The 23,618-nt window shown below is 34.8% G+C and overlaps 1 protein-coding gene across 1 annotated transcript; it reads left to right on the forward strand.

Moving 5' to 3' along the window:
* The first annotated feature begins 1,131 nt into the window (after positions 1–1,131).
* Positions 1,132–22,180, forward strand: LOC138320912 (INO80 complex subunit D-like). Its single transcript, XM_069264217.1, has 11 exons — positions 1,132–1,278; positions 3,950–4,203; positions 4,528–6,233; positions 6,610–6,724; positions 7,348–7,566; positions 8,074–8,177; positions 8,377–8,510; positions 8,840–9,008; positions 10,597–10,869; positions 11,673–11,786; positions 15,248–22,180. Exons 2-11 carry the CDS (start codon positions 3,986–3,988, stop codon positions 16,477–16,479), a joined length of 4,284 nt encoding a protein of 1,427 aa, XP_069120318.1. The 5' UTR covers positions 1,132–1,278; positions 3,950–3,985; the 3' UTR covers positions 16,480–22,180.
* The last annotated feature ends 1,438 nt before the right edge of the window (positions 22,181–23,618 follow it).

Consider the following 23,618-nt stretch of genomic DNA (forward strand, 5'->3'; position numbering starts at 1 on the left):
TGCCGTAAAGTAACCTTAAAGCTGACAGTGCATTCAAAATGTTTTAACAGTTCAAATAACTCACCCAAGTAACTAAAAAATATTTTACTGTATACAGTCACTAAAGACTTATCTATACGAGAACCCTTGACAGTCACTGATCAACATTTACACTAAGTTAATTATACATATTTTTAAGCAAGACTATTAATTAAAACTACTTTTTATACAGTACTGACAGTAATCGAAACGATTGAATTTGGCAACATTAATTATCTGAAATATCCTTGTTTTAGCGATCCCCTAATAAATATTGATAATAAACAATGCAATCAAGGATTTCTCATCTACGTCATTGATAAATTCAAATGATAGAATTAGAAATTTTAATTAAAATACTTATACCTTCTGTGAGCCCCATAAAATCTGATAATCCAATGAAAGCTATCGACACATCAAGCTCGAGGAAGATTGTCCAATAATAAACATCGTAACATACGGGTACCGACCTCTGGGTAAAGCCATTGCGAAGTGATAACTTTTAGGAAATAAACATTAAAAATACATAAAAATTGTTGCAAATATTTTATTATTTCAGGTGGTATATAGTGGAAGAATATGTGAGAAAAAATAATAAACTAATTTGAACAGTTTATGTCCAGATATTTGCCTCAAATATGAGTGAATCTGAAAGGAGTATCAATGAAGGCTTGATACTATTTTTAGAAAAGGATCAAGCGACAATAATTATGTAGGGTTTGCAAGTACACGCTCATGGGCGAGTGGCGAAACGGCACTACTTCTGGGTTTGATTACCTTCAAACTTGGTGAGAATATAACAGTTATGCACCAAGTAGAAATAATCCATAACTCCTTATTCACAATAAATCTCAATCCCGTCATAATCCACTGCGAGAACATGAATTATAACGAAATTCCACAATATGAGTTCCCTTTTCTGCAGCGGAAGAATGTAACGAAAGTTCGAAATAAGTCCGCCATTTCAGATTCATGTAAAAACATATTTTGACAGCGAATATCCGATGAAATGATGTATAGCATTGGAACGAAATTTTGCAAACATTTTTCGTTCACGGACGTCAACAACATCGCCACTTTCCAAGATAATGCCAATGAACTTAGTAACCTCTCTTATTACCCCGTTGGCGCCTCACGGGGATAAATAAATATTCATAGTTTACACGCATATCTTGGCAGCCATTTTGATGGAAGCCATTTGCAAACTAGAAATAATTTAAATTTTTTGTATATTTGGATACAATTACCAATTATGTGAAGGTAAGAATGTGCTATTAACAAAATAATCTTGTGATATCTTCGAAAGTTGTTGCATTATTTGATCAGCCATTGGTATGTTGATGTGATGAGTTTGGAAGTTACAGTACTGAAATCGGGGGTTCGATATTTTTGCTCGAAAAAAATAATAATAATTTCTTTTCAGAAGCAAATAATGTTCAGACAGCCTTCTCACTTTAAAGACATATATCTGACGGGTTAGATTATGAAGTCTAGTATCTGATTTCTTTCTTAATTGTCACGTTATTTGATTGTTTATACTTGTTATGACACTTCCGCCTATTGCCCCGTATTCTATTGAAAATGAATTTCATTATGCAACAAATTAATTTCTTAAAAAATATCGACTGTAAAATACAAATTTTAGCCACGAAGTATCCATTAATGTTGTCAATGATCTCCATTGCTTATATGCTTTATTATTAATGTTTAATTCATTGTCCTGATGCTGCTCTTTAAGTAACTAACTTATCAAAGCTTTTATTAGGCCTATGTAGTGCATCCAATCTAGTTTGACAGATCATGACCAATCAAAATATTAAGATAATTACAATATCAGAAAATTCATCTATTTTTATGTTATATATTGTTTTTTATAGATTTCTTTTCTTAAAACATGTTCATGGAGTATGCGAGTATGGAATTACCATATAATAGATTTGTAAACAATAATTCCATACTGTAAATGTAAAGCATAACATGGCACCCTATTGATTTAATAGATTTCTGAAAGACGACATCAAATCATATCTTACAAAATACATCATATAATGAACATTTATTAAAATAATAACCATTTGGAAATATGAATGCTATGGTATATGTTTTAATCACTAATAACATTGCATTTGTGTGTACATAAGTGGTAAAGTGTTATCATCAGTTTTATCTTTCCTATATACTGTAGGCCATATCTGGCCACACAAGGATACACTCATTGTGAGTAAGAGTGAAAAACAGTGTAATGTTGTATCCCCTGCCAAGCATTTAACTTCTATTATTTGAAAGAATTTGTCACAGGCACGAAATGAATTTAGCAATAGTGGAAAATGCCTGGCCCGACTGATATCTGGATTCAAACCTCGAATCCTCTAAATGCTAGCCAGATGCTCTATCAAAATCAGGGGCAGAATTTAATTTTTTAAGCCACTATCCATTTTCCGGGAAGTTGGTAAAAATTCAACTCGCCAAATAAAAAAGTAAAATTAAACGCAACCAAATTCATTGATATTTATGATATTTATTGTAGGTAATTGCAAGTGTTGGAACATTTTAGCATCCCTGAAGCATAGTGTAACAACAACTTTTTTTCAGAATGTGGCACTTTGTGCAAATGAAAAATAGTTACATATGATTTAAGTATCGCTTCTATTAATGTAAACTAAAGTAGTTCCGTATGGTACCATGTTTGGATTTCTGATTCTCTGACTGTGTGTGTTATAGCTATATAAAATAATAACTGATGCACCTGCTCGTCAAAAATTGCAAGTAGTTAGTACAATATTTTTCTACACGCCATTTAAAAAATCAACTCGCATTTGGCCAGATGGCGAATGTTAATTTCGAACCCTACAAAATTTGATCATGAGTTACCTGGTCACTGGCAACTAACTCAATATATATATGTATAATAAAGTGAAGTTTAATTGATTTATGGGCTGCTAATTCCTATTTTAAAGTTGAGTTAAGGCATGGCTATTGTATTAGCTGTAGATTGCAATCATATTTATATGACAACATAGCATATTGCTGCTGCGACTTTAAGAACTAGTCCGATCCCCACGACTAGTAATTTTACAGCTGGTATAGTGCCAATTGAAATGAACTAGTCCAATTGGACTAGTGGCTCTCAACCCGATTAAAATTGATAAATATACTATATTTACAAGAGCGGTGGTCAATTGCATTTTTCAACACATTTTGAGTGTATATTTTAGTCCGGATGTATCAGTTTGTGAAAATTTGTGTACATGAACGCATCCAGGCTGCAATCTGTGTAAAAAAAATCGTTAACTTAACATGACTGAAGTGCTGAAGCAAACCAGCTACAACGTTTTGTTTGGACTAGTGATTAAATAGTCTGATAGTAAAAATTTTGGGTCTATTACTCCAAATGACTAGAAGTGAAAAAAGTGAAAGTCACAGTCTGACATTGTCTCTGAAAAGTGGGTCCCTGGCATGGCCTTAGTGACTTATATTTTGACCAAAGCTTTCACAAAGAAATATTTCTGGTTCCAATCTTCTACACAATTTTTTTACACAATATTTACTTGACTGATGAGGCACCATATTTACCGGTACTAAGCTGGGCTCATGCTACCAATTCGCATTTTCGTTAATAACAAATCGATCTGGCTAATTTGCTAAAATTAATTCATCCTAATTCGCAAAAAATGCTTAAGTTTTTCTTCACACTTTCGATATCTAATCACGAGGACACCAGCTTCAAACATAGTTTTTCAGTCACATTACTTTCATAGCAAGTCTAAAACAGTTGATGAATTAATCAGTTATCAGGATCTTTTGTATGTGTGTATTTTTCACTTGATGCATAAAAAACATTATTTGATGCTCCTTAGTAATTTAATGATTTTCACAATTTGCTAAATGAAATTCTTATTTGCTAAAGAGAAAAAAATAACTTTTGTTGTAGATTTGTCAATATCCTGTACACTGCTCCTTTTTGGAGATGTATGAGGGGAAAAATATCCACTATTCCTCATCGGACAAAAAGCCTTTGTGTTCATTCAGCTCAAAAGTCTGTAACCAACACCGACTCAATGGCTATGCTTTCTGTGTCCGGCACATCTTGGAGGACCCAACAGCACCCTTCAAGAGGTGTGCCTACATGGCCAAATCCAGCAAGCAGAACTGCACACAGGCTATTCCCGAACATGAAAACAGACCGTGAGTGTTGTTGTGGTTTACTACATGCATGTTTTGTAACTATACCTTAGATACTATTCTAAAAAATATCTTGCAAGCTAAAAATATGCATTTTGTATCTTAATCAGGTATTTCAAAGAAATTTCAACTCTTATGTACTTATTCAATGTTTTTCAATTAAATGTATAAAAAATATTTCGTAGGTTTGCAGATTTCTTCAAGGATTTATACAATGATATATCTTAAGTAAGGAAATAGCACAAACTCCTTTTAATTTTGTACTTGCACCATAATAATTGAAAGGTAAATTTGATACTTATCAATGTTTTCTCTTTCGTTTTAAAGGTACTGTAACAATCACATGCAGGTACTGGGCATGCTTCCACGGAAGGAGCGGAAGAAAAAGGAAAAAGAGAAAGAAAAAGACACAGAAAAACCAGTTATTGAAGATGTACCATTAACTCCAGTACATTTTGAAAACAAAAATGTGTTTAGTAAAAATCGTGTCAAACCAAAGTTTGAAAATAGAAGACTTCATATGTCAAAACTACACATGAACAAAGACAGTTCTGGGCTGGACGACCCAGAGGATCCATATGCTTTCCCGGATACTGGAAATGATTCCGCTCCGAAGGTCAACAGCAGTCCCTTGTCGTCTTCAGTCAATATGGAAACACTTTCAGTGACAACTTCCAACTCTAGTGGGGGGAAATCCCCAGGAGGGGGCGTTGATCAAGGTGGGGTCTCCTCAATAGCAAAACTTTATCCAGAACTGGCAGAGAAGCTAGAAAAAATTAAACCTAAGTTTGACATGGGGAAAGTGAAAGACAAGGGTAAAGAACGAAGTTCAAGAACAATGAATATCCTCCAGTCAAAGATAGCACAAAATCGAATCAAAGACAAAATGAAGAAAAATCAAGAGTCATCATCACAGTCTCAGTCTCCATCTCATGGCTATAACAACTGTGTTCCAAACAGTATCAGTTTGTCACATAGCACTCCTAATCACTCAGATCATGGCGACATGGGAGATAAAACACCTAACAGTGATCAAGATGGTATGAGTCCACTAAGCTCAAATGGTAGTATTTTACCTGTGCATACTCATAATCGTTTAGGTTCACATCCTCTACCATCACCAACACATGACATGAAACGCTCATCACAGACTCCCTTCATGATGATGCAACAACAAATGTTACCTGGCCCAGGCATTCCTCCTCCACCTCGAACTCTCCCGCCAGAGGGGATTCCCCATGGTATGCTTGCCGAGAATCTACCAGGAATGCCTCGTGCAGACCATCTTCCTCCACATTACTCCAGAGTACATCACAATCCTACAATACAGCACGCTGAAAAAGTGGGGCCAGTCTTAAACAATCTCCAGCAGGAAGCTTTGGATCATTTCCCAATTCCTACAAGCACGCTACCTCTACATAGTCTTTCCCATGCTCAGCATCATCATCATCAGTTAAACAACATGGCTACGCCGACTCCTGCATCTCCACACCTCTATCCTCCTCCTCACCGTCCCTTCCATCCTTCCCAACAGCCTCACAGTACATCTCAAAGAGAGGTACATCCTCCATCAGTCAACACACAACCTTTACCCCCACCACCTCCCCCTTACAGAAAGTATCCTGCGAGTGTTTCCATGACAATGGCTCCAGCAGTGACAATTCCGACAGTGTCTACAAGTATGTTAATGTCACCAACAGTTAATACATCCACTTCTCATCAGGAGGTGCGGCTACAAAAGGAACATGTTCATGAGCTTCCGCCACCTCCCCCATACTCCTCTACAATGTGTGCTACACCTCAACCGCCAATAGTTACAAAGAGATCAAAAACTAAGCCTAAGACATGGTCTATAAGTGCTCCTGTGATATCCAAATTATTTTCATCAGAGGCTTTGATGAAACCTCGTTCGCTCAAAAATGTTCTACCTGAAGCAGATGTGTCTACGAGGCTACACAAGAAGAAGGCAGCTATCAAGTACTATTTGAACTATGTCAAATGGAAAATGCAGAACCACAGCTATCTTGGTTCAGGTAAGTATCAAAATAATACTTTCCGAAAATTTGATTTGTTTGTTCTTTACAGTCAAGCTTGTTTGTAAAGGCCTCCTTAAGGGCAGCAAAAAAAAAAAAAAAAAAAAAAAAAAAAAAAAAAAAAAAACAGCCTTTATAACCGAATTAAATGGTCTTTATAAAGTATAATAAAACATATCAAATTGTATGTGGAATTTCTCAATTGAGACTATACAGGCAACAGCAGATTTTACCGACAGTGAGTACATATGTATTGTCTATATTTGTGGTAATGTCAACAGCTATGTTATTGATACATATTCAGTAATCCTATTAAATAATACTTGTGCTATCCGTCCTTGTATAACATGCATTTGTGGGTCATTTTGTTCTATAGGGCTAAGAAGTTCAGATGAGGAAGCTAGTGATGACGAAAACAGTGATTTATTACCCTGGCAACCAGAATGGTTCACCGTCTCATCAGATGAAGAAGCCAATGAAGATGACGATGAGTAAGTCCTGTTTAAACTTGAATGACCTGGCTTTATGACTACACATACATGCTTATCAAATGTTTGCATTATTTCTACAAATATTTCTCGCTATGTTTGTTCTGTTCTATCCCACTTCGATATGTGGGTGACTTATATCTAGGCAACAGTAAATCAAACTAGTAGTGATATTACAATTCCTTTGCAAATATATATATAGAGAATGCACATGATGTTTTGATACGATCTAAGGCTGATACTTCTGATGCCTACTTTAAATCCCTGATGCATTCTTGATTTTGGTGTTCAATTTTCTAAATGATAATACATATTCTGATTTCAAAGGGTGTACATGAAATCATTTGGAGAGGACTAAGATAGGCTATGCCTGATGTCCTATTCCATTGAAATATCAACATTGGTTTTTGTCAATGAAATATTTAGAAATTTGTGAACTCAAAAACATTCAGCAGATATTTACCTAAGAAATCTAGATCTGTTATAGCTTGTATTGACACAGAACATTTACAAAGAGATCTCCAAATTTGAATGAGCTTGGTAGATATGTTATCATGTAAAATATATAGTCATACCAATAGGTTATAGGAATTATTTAATGCATTTTAAAATTGGTGTTTTAACAGCCAAGATGACTCGTTGAGGACAGCAAAGCTGGCTTTAATTCGGGCGAGGCTGCGACGTAGATGTTTCCAGTCTCGCAAATCTTACCGTGCCAATAGTTCTGAGCGACTACGACAGAAGACAGCGACTCTAGGTCTGATAGAAGCTGCACGGGAACAGTCTAAATGTGCTGTTAAAGCTTTACATGAAATCAATTGCTATGAGACCCCTCCAGTGGATGTGTAAGTTCACACCTACGAGTTTTTAATCATTCTTTTCTGCTGTATAATGCTAACAGCTTTGGCATGCTTCAGTGATATAGCACTATAAAAAGGGCAACAGTTCCACTATACAACAAGACACAACACGAACATACCACAGTCTCCCACACTGCATTCATGGGAGGCCGTCATTACATGACCCTGGCTGTTAATAGGGTTTAAAATAATCAAACAAACAAATTGAATTTCAAAATTTTTCCAATGCTACAGAAAACATTTATATAATGTAATCATCATTGCTTGAAAGAAAAGTATGTAGGAGTAGAAATATTTTCATTTGCGACAGATTGTGTATTGGATAGCACCAACTTGGAAAATTCTGTTTCTTCAAACCTATGTTTCTGACCAGTATGTATACAGAATCTTTAATGAATCAAGACGCTTCACAAGAAATACAAATGGGTTTGAATTTCTCTGTAAATCACTTTTAAAATGTGAGTTCCATTTAAGAAGATTTTGTGGTTGTAGGTACAAGATGAGAGGGTTACTGGAAAGACAATGCTGCCATAAGAATGATGATGAGGTTCAATGTGAAAATGATGTTCTACCCTACGCTAACCACTGTTTGAAACGTATCCTTTTTAAACATGCTAATGTTTCGCTAAAGTTTAAAGCAAGCTCAAATCGGGTGTAACCGTGGTAAAATTCAAGCTATCTCAAGTGTAAGGTACTAAGAGTATTGTTAATGAGGCTCCTGATTGACTGTATATAATTAGATAATATATAGAATTGATTTACCACTTTAATTTTGCCCTTGACCAATGTCTTCAGACATTATGTACAATGTTGATCAACAACTGTTTGACTACTGCACTGCTAAATTTGCTGACAACACACAGTGTTGTGTTCCTGTCCATGACTTTAAACACGAACTTCCTCTTTGTATGGAGCATGGTCTTAAAGCTGTAAGTGTGCAAAATATTTGAATTCATGACATAGAAATTCAAAAACGTAAATAAGAATCTTGAAAATGTATGTCATGTATCTCCAAAAGCAGAATTCAAGAACATTACCAATATTGGACTGTGAATTTATAGAATTCGTTTGAATAATAATAAAGATTGTCATTCTCATATGATATTTAGATAAAACATCAATGCATTTAATTCTAAGTTATACTTAAAAATGAATATAAAATAATTAAAGAGAAAGAAAACTGTTGGTAAGAGTTCAGCGTTTAGTCAAAAGTAGACACTGTGTTTGTATTGCTAAAATTCTTACTGTTTATCTCTAGGACACATACTTGGATGGAGATGCCGAATTTAAACCAAAGCGACCTAGGAAAAAGACGAAACCATCTGCACTTACGCGGCCACCAAAGAAAGGAAAAAAGAAAAAGAATCAGAGGAAAAATATCCGTCCCCAAAAACCGTCTCCACCATCAGAACCAACTGGTTTGACAGGTAGATTTTATTTACAGAATTAATCAAGAGTATCACTATGATTCCAGTGGAATGCACATGATGTTTTGGTACGATCTAAGGCTGATATCTGTGATGCCTACTTTATATTACTGATGCATTTCTTACATGTATTTAACTTGCCAGCTGTTCACCACATGTAACTTTGCATTTTGCATTGTTCATGACTGCTCTGAAATGTGTTTTTGAATTTGAATGTATATGTGTGCAAGTGCAGACAAGGGCGGGACTAAATACCAAACTAGTGCTGATAGAGTTTTTCTGGCAAAGGTTATCAACGTTAGATTAAGGTTCATGAGATAAATCTAATTCTGTCTTACCCTTTTTAGGTCATCTGACCCAAAGGGTCAGGATGACCTATTGTCATCATGCATCGTCCGTCGTCGTGTGCCGTCCGCCGTGCGTACACTTTTCATTCAAACACTTCTTCTCAATAACCAAAAGGTCCAGGGTACTGATATTTGGCCTGTAGCATGCTGGGATGAAGGGCTACCAAGTTTGTTCAAATGAATGACCTTGACCTTCATTCAAGGTCACAGAGGTCAAAAGGCTAAAATCTTTGAATGACTTATTCTCAAGACCCAGAAGGTCAAGGGTACTGATATTTGGCCTGTAGCATGCTTGAATGAAGGGCTACCAAGTTTGTTCAAGTGACCTTGACCTCCATTCAAGGTCACAGGGGTCAAATGGGCTATAATCTTCAAACGACTTCTTGAGAATAACTAGGAGGCCTAGAGACCTGATATTGGGCCTGTGACATGCTTGGATGAAGGGCTTCCAAGGTTGTTCAAATGACCTTGATCTTCATTCAAGGTCACAGAGGTCAAATATGCTAAAATCTTTAAACGACTTGCTAATAGTCAGATGACCGTTGAGGCCCATGGGCCTCTTGTATTAAATCCAATTATTTGTATTTTAGCATCAATTGAGAACTATTAAAAGTGTTCGGCATTAATTCATTCCATGAGCTTCAAGGACTTCAAATATTGGCCACTATTTGTAAAAACTTTTTAAAATGAAATTTGGAGATTTGATTTTAAAGTTTACGTAATGTCAGGGATATCATATTGCATAGAAACAGAATATAGTACTCCTGGAAAGAACATTAAAGAAAAGCTGTATCCACATATATATGAAATTATCAAAGTAAGAGTAATTTTGATTGCATTACCATTTATGGTTACAGTTCCTGATACAAAAGAAACAAATATAGTTCATTTATAATTTTACCTGCTGTTGCTTAAAGAAAAGGTCAATCCTATTGTACAAATGCTATTCTGTATAATGCCAATCCTGTTTCCTTATAGAATGCACATGATGTTTTGATACGATCTAAGGCTGATACCTGTGATGTCTTCTTTATATTACTGATGCATTCTTTTCAATTTATTTATTTGACTTCTTTTCTGATTTGAAGTTTGTTATCTCTAAATGTTATGTATCTAAATACTTTGACTGGCAAAATATGAATTTTATTTTAAATGGCATAGTTTGAAACTTAATGTCTTGTAACAGGAATTGTCTGGATTTTGTTTCCTAGAAATTATGGATATTTTTTTCACCTTTGTAGAAATGCCTGCAATCGATACCAGTCTGTTGGATAATGATGAGAAGGCAAACACATCTGATGCAGACATGTCGGGAATGTCCAATCCAGATTTGAGTCAGACTGGCTCAGAGACGGAGATGTTTAACGAGGTATCGGAATCTGATGTAATGCCGGACAAAGTGGCTGAGGACAGTACGGATATCAGTAAAGCTGAAGAAGCTGTAGAATCGCCAAAGGAAACATCGGACAGACCAAGTCTGACCGAATTACCAGAGGCTGCTCTCAGCGCATTAGGTGACCTTTATATTCTTAAAGCAGTACGATGATAATATGTTCAGATGAAATTTCTATTATGTGTTTAAAAGGAGCATGGAATGTAATATTTCTGCCTTTTAAAAGCATCGTAACTATATTTTGCTGATGAATTACATCCATGAGTGTGACATCACTCAGTGTTAAAGTCAAACATGAATAAAGTTGCACCCAAGGGATGGATAAACTAGGTGTAATCAAAGACTATTAAAGAGATAGACAGATTTCTATTTAGATTTAAACATACTTAGATTATATATGAGTATAATGCCAATTAATTATACTTTGTATTTGCCAACTGTACAGTATGTAAAAACAAGTTTCAATTATAAAAAAATTGCCTGACTTCAATTCAACAAAAACTGTCATGATGAAGAACTAGTCAAATGAGTGTAGTTAGGCGTAAGTTCTAAACATTTAATGAAAGCCAAAATGGCCATCAAAATTATGAATACTGGCTGCTGTTTTCAGAAAACAATGATTATTTGGGCAAAACTTCATTTGCAATATATCTTAGGTAAGACAGATGACCACTTCATTAGAGATCAATATATAGTGCATAAGTTGTCTTATTGAGGACCGTATATTGACTGTATATGTTAATTATCATGAGTAAAACAGGAAAATTACATGCTTGATCTGGTGATTAAGGCAGGTAACTGATGTGAACGTTCAGACTGGTTTGACTGTACATATATGTTTGATTTAATTCAACAATGATGTAAAGACTATACCAAATCATTGTGGAAAGAATTAATATTCATGAATATTTTTACATTCTTTAGATATGGAAAGAGGTCTTGAATTGCCTCTTGAACAGGCATCTCGCCTACTTGAAGAAACTGACTTCCAAGATGTATTCAACAAAATCCCTGATGAAACATTTGATCTTTTCTCAGGTAAGCTGATAGAATTGCTACTTCCAGGGACAACACACACCTTGTCCAGATAATAATTAATAGAATCTTACATAGGTCTGTCAAGTTGACAGGGATATCTCATCCCGAGGTTTGCCGAGAATTGATGGCAAAAACCATTCACCAGAGTTAACATACCCCCAATCACGTGACAGACCCATGTTTGATTATTTTCCCACATACTTAAAAAAAAATGATGAATGGCGAAAATTCAGTTGTTTAGAATTTTTTTCATAGCGTCATCATGAAGGGTGTCACACTGAGTAATGTTTAGAAACATTTTCATAGTGTCATCATGATGGATGTCATAATACGTAATGTTTAGAAACATTTTCATAGTGTCATCATGATGGGTGTCATAATACGTAATGTTTAGAAACATTTTCATAGTGTCATCATGATGGGTGTCACAATACATAATGTTTAGAAACATTTTCATAGTGTCATCATGATGGATGTCATAATACGTAATGTTTAGAAACATTTTCATAGTGTCATCATGATGGGTGTCACAATACATAATGTTTAGAAACATTTTTCATAGTGTCATCATGATGGATGTCATAATACGTAATGTTTAGAAACATTTTCATAGTGTCATCATGATGGATGTCATAATACGTAATGTTTAGAAACATTTTCATAGTGTCATCATGATGGGTGTCATAATAAGTAATGTTTAGAAACATTTTCATAGTGTCATCATGATGGGTGTCATAATAAGTAATGTTTAGAAACATTTTCATAGTGTCATCATGATGGGTGTCACACTGAGTAATGTTTAGAAACATTTTCATAGTGTCATCATGATGGGTGTCATAATAAGTAATGTTTAGAAACATTTTCATAGTGTCATCATGATGGGTGTCACAATACGTAATGTTTAGAAACATTTTCATAGTGTCATCATGATGGGTGTCACACTGAGTAATGTTTAGAAACATTTTCATAGTGTCATCATGATGGATGTCATAATACGTAATGTTTAGAAACATTTTCATAGTGTCATCATGATGGGTGTCACAATACGTAATGTTTAGAAACATTTTCATAGCGTCATCATGATGGGTGTCACACTGAGTAATGTTTGTAACATTTTCATAGCGTCATCATGATGGGTGTCACAATATGTAATGTTTAGAAACATTTTCATACCGTCATCATGACTGGTGTCACAATGCGTAATGATGTCATTAACAGTGGTTGCTGCATGAATTCTCTTTTTCTTACCCCTTTTACAAAGCAACTGTAGAATAACCCTGCCAAGTAAAAGAGAAAACACCTAACTTATTTCATGGTAGTGAGCATTCAGATTCTAAGCTTCCTATTGGGCCCCCATTTATAACAGTGATAGACTATAATTCATTGCTCAATGAACCAGCAATGCAGTTGGCAGGGGCGTAGGAAGCGGGGGGGGGGCAGGGGGGGCAACTGCCCCCCCGTTCCCCAGGACGGGGGGGGCAAACATATCTTTTTGCCCCCCCATTTTCGCCGACTGAAATGTTCTAAAAATGCATATTTGAAAGAAAAAAGGTCCTCCTGCACATTTTTCGTTCTTCATTCTAAAAAATTTTCCGCTGCGCGGCGCATTTCCTAAAACGTTCAAGCACATAATGTACAAACTTTTAATAGTAGAAATTCAATACACATGAACTACACTGAAAATGTCCATTAAGGGATTCTACGTACTACATTTGTATTTCAAAAACAATCTCTCTTAAAAGATTACTTTGATTATATGTCTTAGCAAGACAATTAATTCATTATTATTTTGAGTTACAAAACAATGTGCCGATGGTGTTCAGATCGAGCAGGGTTGCACATTGATATAACGACACAATTATCACAATTATCATTTCTAAATGCAGGTTACTTTAAATCGAAAAATTACCATGGTAAGAAAGCTTTAAAATCATTAAAATACATCGTGAAACTCATCTCAGCCATTCTAAATCGTAATTTTTTTCCCGGGGGAGACCCCCCGACCCCCCAAACACCAAAATCTCACGTCTTCGGGCGCTCATTAATTCATCAAAATACACCGTAAAACTCATCTTAGCCATTCTAAATCGTAATTTTTTCCCGGGGGAGACCCCTGGACCCCCCAAACACCAAAATCTCGCGCCTTCGGGCGCTCGCATATAAATCTCACGTCTTTGGGCGCTCAAAAATTCATCAAAATACATCGTAAAACTCATCTTAGCCATTCTAAATCATAATTTTTTTCTCGGGGGGTAACCCCCGGACCCCCCAAACACCAAAATCTCGCTCTCGCAAAATCATCAAAATGCATTGTAAAACTCATCTCAGCCATTCTAAATCGTAATATTTTTCCCGGGGTCGACCCCCCGACCACAAAATCTCGCGCCTTCGGCGCTCACACGCTAATTTGGCCAATTTGCGTATTCGTTAATTTCCTTTTAGCGACCCCAGTGTCAATAAATGTGTACAAGAATTATATTTAATGATATATATAAAAAAATATATATAAAGTATATATGGTTGTATGTTGCGGGGGGGGGGGGGGGGGGGGGTGGTTTGCAAAATATTGAGGACCTTTGCCCCCCCATTAAGTTTCATCTTCCTACGCCACTGGTTGGCAGCTGCTGAAGTGTTTATGTAGCATTTGCCTTGTATTCAGGTCAATTCAAGGGGTTTGAGATCCTAAAAACGATGTGGGCTAAGTCTGATTTACTGTCTATTAATCCCACCTTTCGATGATTGTGACGTCATAAAAATCATGTCAAAATATGACATTACAGGGCATTTTGGGGCTGATTTTCGGCCCCATTCCCCATGGCAAAACCTCTAAAATTTTCTCAATTCAAGCCTTAAATTTCCCAAAATCAAAATTTCTTGAAAACTTTCCAAAAATATCGCATGAACTTAGTTGTTTAAGACTTTAAATGTTCGTGAATTGGCTTCAGAAAAGTCTATATACTACATTGCAAATAAAAAAAATGTATTTGTTATGCTTTATTTCATAATTTTTCCCAAATCCTGGTTTTGTCACACATTTTCCCAAATTCAAAGCCACAGGCCCCATTCCCAAAGCAGTGAGAAAAAGCCCTGCGTTACAATCTGCTGAAGATGGGACTATTTGACGGTAAATCATACTTTACCTGTCTCATCTTAGGATCTAAACACCTGTATTGTTACTTTCCCTGCTGCAGAACACCTGATTTCAGGAAGTAGCTTCAAAAATACTGACATGTTATGTACCATATGAAATTAATGATTTCAAGGTCAGTCTTTGTGGCACTTCTATTTATAAGAAGCATGCATGTATATATATATATATGAATTCTTGATGCTCAAAAAGTAAAAAATCTTTATTTTCATCATTATTTATTTTCCACGCTGGTAAGTTTTATGTAGACTGATCAAATAGAACTGAGCAGACTGTTTTGCTGCATAGATAAATTATTTATTGTGTATTGTAGGTAAAAATGGTGATGCGATGATGCCGACCCATGAAGATGTGGCGGAGTTGGAACGTCACATAGCAGAAGCCAATATTGACATCAGTGCGGCACAGCAAGCAATTGAGAAACTTACCAATGCTAATGGGGGTATGGAATTAGATGATGAACAGCTGAAACAAATAGCAGCGTCACTACTTGGGACTCCTGTGAACAATATGGCAGCAGGTAATAATGCTGCTCCTACACCTCCTGCCCCTGCTGCAACTTCATCAACTGGGGAATTGTGCAATGGAATATCACTTGATGGTCTGAATGATCATGATTTAAATGGAACCCTACCTGACAATGTGGTGAACAGAAACTCTGGGTCTGGCCAGGCTGGGGTTAGAGTGACAGTCAGTAGTTCTACAGGTATGTACCAGTCCACTGGCTTTAACCCCAAGGTGGACAGACGTACATTAGTCTATAACAGGGATGGACTGGTAGCATTAAATGCTGCTGTGGTAAGCCCACAGAACGCAGGTCAACCACCACCACAAAGGTTCCCCCATCAATCTATGGATTTACAGGGGGCACCAATGGTAGCCAACCTGCCTCAGTCATATATCACACATCAAAACGCACTGCCAAATTTCACAGCAGCAGGACAAGTGTTGTCAGGGCAACAATCTAATTCTCATCAGCAACAACAACAACAACAACAGGTGTTCTTACAACAACAACAACAAAGGTCTCAGTCGCATGACTCCATACAAAGGAACATTCCCAATATACCTCTTCAACAGATAGTGTCTGTGTCTAATGTGTCCAGTATCCGCATGCCTAATATAAACTCGGTGGGGAATCATTTAGGAATAGACAACCTTCAGAGTACAATGGTCACCTCAGACAAAGGTCAGAGTTCCTCTCCCCAACAGACCTCCCATCCTCACATCACAACCACCTGGCCAGCCAATCTAGCTAATGTAATCAGCTTCCAGAATGGATTCCCTATACACAATACAGGATCTTTTCAGCATGTTAATGACATTGCAGCCAGTCTCAAGTTTGGTGTGGGCTCCCAGCGTGTGTTACCCAGTGAAGTGAAACAGGATATCACACAGCAGTACCATCAAGTGATGGGCTCACCACATTCCGCACAGACCAGTGTCCGGCCGCCATCTCAGGCAGTGTACGAGGGTCAGCAGGTCCGACCCCCATTCAGTAGACTGTCCCCACCTTTTACTGCTTCAACAGGAAAAGGCTCCTAGCAGATAATGACTCAAACATTCTGCTCAAGTATATGTTGTGTTTTAGAAGAGAATTTGCTGGTAAAGTGTGAGTGAGTTTGAGAAATATATATATTGAGAGAGGAATTAACTTTAGAAATTTGATATAATATAGTTTTAGAGACATCATGCATGTTATTTGAGCTAAATTCAGAGAAAAGTAACAAATTTATAGAGTTTATATAGATTATCTAATATTTCTGAAATATTTTAGGCTGTGTGTTTTGTTTTAATTGTTGTTTAACAGCATTTGTTTTTTGTTTTGTGTCAGGTATATATAGTATGAAGAGATCATGGAGTTGATTAATTTTCATAATTCAGAGGTTTTGTCAGATAGTAACCTAAAGATGCAAATTGCTAACAAATGCTAGGCAAAGAAAAGACCGTTTCAGTTTCCTTCAAGTCTGTATTCTAAAATGAGTATCAAATTTAATGTAGAGCTGTATAAATAACTGTTCTGTTTAGTTAGTTAATACCTAAAAATTAATCAAAATTAAGTGCAATGTTCTCGTGTTTTAGTTGAGTTAAAGAAAGTAACCATCAACAATGTTGATAATGAAAACATAATGAAAAGGTATTGAAATAATGAAATGAAAACATAGGTGTATACAAATGAAAGATACTCCAGCAAAAAATATATAGTGTTCTACGCATAAACATGAAAATTATGGTCTCTGTGTTCATTAACAGAAATATTGATTGTGACAGTAGAATGTAGTTTTGTGTGTTATGAGAGGTTCTGTTGTAGTTCCTTGATATTGTATAAATTCTAATTTGATTATCAGTTACATGTTATAAGATGTATGTATGTTATCCTTTGTGTCAAATTTTTATTGATATAGTAAAGTTGTGATTTCAGTATATTCTCTGAATTTAGCTTGACAGTTGCTGGTGGTTTTCTCGATTTGTTTTAATACAGAAGCAGAGATCTGATTTTTTTTATCAAAATTTGTTGATACATTGTTTACATTTCAATATGTAAGTACAGGTGCTGATGGGAATTTATATTAGAAACTTATAGTGGCAGGTCATCAACAATCAAAATCCGCACACATTTGCCGTGTTTAACTTGGTGTTAAATGTTATTGTAGCATTTTATAAAACATTACTAAACAGTATATATGTATTATATATCTATTGCTTGTGGAGGTATACAGGACATGAATGGGATTTCTCCCCAGTTTACATACATACTTGCTTGATACTTCATCTCGTACCAATAGGCAGCATTTACTATAATTACAGTGTCTCTTTTGATTCTTAACATCACATACAAGGCAATGTTTTTTGTCATTATTCATATATAAATTGTTGCAACAATATGTTGAAAGTGTGTAGGAATCCTCCCATTCATTCAAAATTCACTTGTCTATAACATATCTTCATGAAATAGTTACAAAATGAAACAGCATTCACAAAAAATGTTAAACATTTCATTTCTGTACAGGTTCAACTTTGCAACTGCCTATATTGATAGATTGTTAGAAAACATTTTACTTCATAACTGTCCTGCAAAAAGAAGCTAATCATGTTCCATACACTTTTCTGAGGTTTCTCTGTGATCAGGTACGGTTTTTTGTCCCATCTCAGTGTTTCAGACTCATTTCAAAATCTTAAGGACATTTTGGGGGTTTTACGAAATTTTGTCAGGACATTCTCTATTTGAATGATTAGGATTTTCAAAAACTTAAGGACATTTTGGAAGAGTACTGGAAGAATCAGTGATATTTAAACAATCCTGTTCTGTTACATATGGAGGCTAAAGCACATTAGCTCTACATTTATTATACTTATGATGTTAATGCTACAAAGTTCATTTTGAACTACTGACTTCATGAAAAAGCAAGTATGTATTGTATTGTGAGAGAGATTCATAGAAAGTGTTGCCAACCTGTCACCACTGGGATAAGATACCCTGTTCAGTTTTAATTCCCAGCAATGTTGATCTCTAGTTTATGTTGCAAAATATTGTAGGGTAACACTTTTTATGATTTGGATCAGTTAGAAAGCCCATATGACAACAATATTTGCAATATTGAAAAATTATTTGAAAATTCTCAATTTTCAACTGCAAAAAATCCATTTCAAACAGATTTTTAGACCTCAGAGGTTGTTTGTTCAGTGTTTATATCAAATTTTATTTTTTCAAAGAAGCTTTTTTGTTCAACATTGCCTGGAATTTAATACTTAAATGGGATGAAATTTGTGCCATGTTACTGCTGTTTAATATCCTTTCCACTCCTACAAGCTAGTATTGTTAGAGTTCACTTCTGTAAGCAGAAGAGTTTATTGTGATTCTGGAGGGATCCAATGGCAGTTAAAAGATGTAACATGTCTCATACATGTGGTAGTTATTGTCTGTAACTGTCTAAATTGTTAAATCTTTTACCAAATACTCTTTATCATGTTTCATATGCCAATCTTTTTTATAGAGTTCACACATATTTTTCTCTTTGTTGGATACCATTTTGAATATTTTAATTTGATACTTAAATATGAATTTAAGAATTGAAATTTTGGGATATTTTCATTACATAAGCACTGCATCAGACTTAAAAAACTTTATACCCATGGTTGTGCATCCTAGGTTTTGTGTATGGTATGTGTCTAAAATAAATAAGATCTTAATTATCAGTAATTTCTATGAATTAGGGATCTTTATATTTCTTAAGGGACAGTCTGCTTCATTCAAAAGTGGGATTAGTTGGAATTCATTGTGTGAAATGAAGGCATGTTCCTGGCTGGAGACTTGTTTCTTGAAGAGTTCTATGATTGGAAGCAGATCCTTAGGGTAGTTGGGCTATAATTAATCAATGGTGAAACTCTTCTGTTGGAACCATGTCCCTCTACAAGTTTAAAGAATAGATATAAGTCTCTATGAGTTCCCATCAAATATTTATCCCCTCTGGCTTGTATTTTACTTACCGTATGTTGATATGGAGGAACATTTGAGTTTCTCGAGCAATGTCGTGTTACCTGGCATCTCCTCCCATCCTGATTCCATGTTGTGGTTGGATATTGTCATGCAGTTATTTCTAGTGTTGGTTTAATGGTCTAATGGTTTAATGCAGTGCTTTTCCAGTCATTACTGACTTCTCTTGTGCAATATTCAATAGTCAGTTGTGAAACTTGTTTTGTCCCAGTCTTTCTTATGTCATTATTTGAATCATATATCAAGATCAGTTACTGGTAATTTATATACACCTTTTCAAATTTCATTTTAATACTACATCATCATAATTTTCATGCAAGTGTTTGGATCAGAGTTGGATGGTGTTACCGGTGTAGTGGTGGTTTAATGCAAGTAAAATATGTACACTCTTCACACAGACTCTAACAACGTTACTGACAATACCAAAGTGTGTGCCCATAGTTAGCGCAGGTGTAATGTAAATGTAAGTTTTCTCTTTTTTATATAGGTATTTAATAAATAATTTGATGATCAAAAGGCAATTATACTCCAAATTTCTGGTAGTTTTGTATTTGTAATGTTTAAAAAACAGACTGTTGATGTCTGTACAGTCTTAGAAAAAAGTTTTGTATTTGTAAAAGTTTTTTTTGACTGTCAGCTGATCTATTAAGATTTATCATATTGGTTTGTTAAGATTTACAAACACAGGTATCAATTCTAAACAAATTAGTGTGTGTACTCTTTACAATACATATTTTTGAAGACGATAAGAATTTTTTAATCAGTGATAGGATTACGAAATATGACCAGATTTTAACTTAATATCAAACAAATCCCAATCAGGTCAGATTTATTCACTACCGCATATGTATGTGTCAATATGTAACTATGGCTATAGGTAATCAAAATATAAAATCTTGTTTTAGTGGTTAGACAATGCATTATGTTCACTCTAGTGAAGTTAATCTAGTAAATGGTTGTGCTGAAATGCTAAAGGGAAATTTGAAAGCAGTGTAAATTCTTTTCAAGGGAAAAAAACCTCTGTTATGCATTCCTTGTGCATGAGCAAATATTTATTCTTTATTGATACCTTTTACAATTTTGAACATGTGATCATGAAAAGCGCCAGACATTTTGGGTATTAATAGACAAGAGGCTAGCAGGCAGCATATTATGAAAGAGTTTATGGTTGTAGATGGTATTTGTTGATTAATGTACTTAGAGTGTACATGTATATATTTTGTTCTAAATTGTAAATTGTTTAAAGTTTAATGTTAATAAAACTCTCATTCTAGTCTTTTGATTTTAAAATGATCATGAAAATATAAAAGATATTGAAAGGTTTTGTTTTGTTTTACTTAAGTTACAGAATTTTTATCGTAACCCTTTTCTCCTGCCAATGTTTGTGTTACATATTGTTGTGTCACATGGTGTTTTCTTTAATGAAAGAAAATTTGAATTTAATTTTTTTTACATATTTAAATGGCAAAAATTCTGCAAAAGTTAAATGCTGCTTTATAATTCTTTATCTGGTAATTTAAAGATCATGTGAAATGATTGATATTACTGCATAATGTTTGGTGCATATAAAGCAAGATTTTGTGTTACAATGTAGGATAGATTTTACTGGGTAAACTAAATTGGTTAGAATCGAATTGCATGCAGAGTTATCCTCTCTAACAGTATCCAAGCAGGGAATTATTTATTGATGTTTTGTTTTTAATTCTGTTAATACTTTAAAAAGCATGTAGCATCCGCTCTAAAAAGATTCTATACTTAAAAACGTATAAGAAATTTTACAGAATCTACATAATTTAGACCAGTGAGAAGCAATGCTAATAGAATGATTAAATAAACAAATGTATTTAGATATTCAGATTAACTTAAAGCTTTATGAACTGGAAACCTTGCTTTTAATCTCATCAAAATTTCAGTTCCTATATATTGCTACTTTTGTATGTTTGTAAACTGAACAAATATAATCAAAGGCATGATAATGTCTTCACCAAAGTGTTACATTTTTGATGGAAAAATGATCTCAACAGTGTCTGTTTTATAATTCATTATAGTGTGTACAGTATTTCTTCATATATATTAAGACTTTTTTAATTCGTTTACTATACATATCATTACCTCATTATGGAGTATAACTAAGGTAAATAATCAATATTAATTATTGTAATTATGCTGAATTTTTATTCAAGAAATGTTTGCTTGTTATTTGAAAATACAGCCATTCATCTCATCCTCATTAAGTGTTAGCTATTATACTGTTGTGGATGTACCTATTTCATAGTTTAAACTAGCTCTCGTTGTCCTAGATGGTAATATTTGGTAGGGTTATGTTGGTCCTCTGAAACTTGTCATTAATACAATGTTGTCGGCAAGTCTAGGTAATTCTCAATTCAGTGTCATCTTCAGTAAGAAGAAAATGACAATATCATAATTAAATTTGTTCTTTCTAACTGTAGTCTATGTGTATTTAAAGCTTTCCCAAATATCATTTGCTTCTATTTTATTTTAGACTAAATACTTTGTTAAAATCTGGGACATCAAGATCAGTGAGTAAATGACGAGATATGAACATCACATTTTATGGATACTATTTGTGTTATGGGTGTGTCTGAAAGTCGTTGCAGTTTCTATTGTCATGTAATTGTATAGAACCCATGAGAAAATTCATTGTGTTCTTATATATTATTAATTATGTTTAGACATAATTATTTAAAAAACTTGAGAAAAAAAGGCTTAATAAAAAAAAATTGAATGTAATCCTTTATCTTTTGTTCTCTGTTAATGAATCGTGAATAGTTCTTACAAGACTGATGACTTTGCGTGAACCTCCATGGTTTCCACAACACAATTCCTAAATATCACTTAAATATCTTCAGATTTGGGCTGACTCCCTGGATGCTTGTGAGGCGAGGCTAAAATGGATCAAATTGGCAATTTTCCTATAGACCACTTCGTAAACTAAGCTATGGATATCACTCATACTGGAATAATTGTGTTAATTGGAATGGATGGAGATTAAAAATAACTTAGCAAATCATCTTGCTAAATCCCAAGGTGCTCATGGCACAGGGTCAGATTGGCTATATTCATGTACAATGTGAAGGACTTCTAAGAAACTAAGTAAGATAACATTCTTATTGGACTAATAGCAGCCCATGGGGATATGATTTAAATATTTCATATTTTGTTTCATTCACTCCCAAAGGGGCTTATTTAGTGATGAGTCAACATCCTTAAACCAACCACTTAAAAGAGAAACATTATTTTATTTCAAAGTAATCAAATATGAATTTTATTACTGGGCACTGTAAAACAACCTATTTTCACAGCTTTGCGGTTTTATATTACTAGATAACTTGCTCATAACAATTTATTTTCACAGTTAAGCCATATAGTTCTGTACCTATGATTGCCACTTTTTTTAAAGAATTTAATCACACACAAAAGTAAGTTGACTTACAGTTGACTCCTTTGGGGATACATGGAATATTTGTGACATTGATAATCTACTGCATCAAATGTGACTGAATTCTAACCAGCTCAAATTTCCCGTTGCCCCCGTCAGTGGAGCCTCTTCTTGTGACGTCATTGATTCCCCTGTTGATACTACATTATATCACTGACATTATTTGATTCTTCCAGTTTTACGTAACAGTCAGGGTCATAAGGACGTGCCAGGTTTGATGCTGGAGAAAAGCTTAAGTACCCAGAGAAAAAACCACCGACCAGTGGTCAGTACCTTGTTACTGTTCCTCGTAGGATATGGACTTACGACCCAAAGTTGGAGGGCTTGTGGTAATATGTTGGAATATCTTAACAACTTGATCACCGTGGCCCCTTCAATGACATTAAAGTAATTACACCCTTTACTGATACTACATGTACATTAAATCAATAACATCAAAATAATTATCTCCCCTGCTGATACTTTCAAATGAATCGATATGACCAATTGAATGAATCACTTATATGTATCTCTCTGTATTGTATAAAATTTGAATGCATCAAATCTCTGGGGACCTCATTGAAAATAAGCCTTCCTGGCTTTGATGGGTTATCCTAGGTAAAGATTTACATGCAGGTATAATGATTGTTTATTTGTAACTTTGTATCTTTCTATCCAACCAAACTGCCACATATATGTGTATTTGTTACTTTACCTGCATAGATATTATTATCATTAAATATATGCTCT

The sequence above is a fragment of the Argopecten irradians genome, chromosome 4 (genome assembly GCF_041381155.1).
Source record: "Argopecten irradians isolate NY chromosome 4, Ai_NY, whole genome shotgun sequence".
Classification (NCBI taxonomy): domain Eukaryota; kingdom Metazoa; phylum Mollusca; class Bivalvia; order Pectinida; family Pectinidae; genus Argopecten; species Argopecten irradians.

Bases quoted from the DNA above. Each gene is read 5' to 3' on its own strand.
- LOC138320912 (XM_069264217.1), top strand. From the start codon at position 3,986: ATGTATGAGGGGAAAAATATCCACTATTCCTCATCGGACAAAAAGCCT. The intron at 6,234-6,609 runs GTAAGTATCAAA...TTTGTTCTATAG, and splicing joins CCACAGCTATCTTGGTTCAG to GGCTAAGAAGTTCAGATGAG. The intron at 9,009-10,596 runs GTAGATTTTATT...TCACCTTTGTAG, and splicing joins AGAACCAACTGGTTTGACAG to AAATGCCTGCAATCGATACC.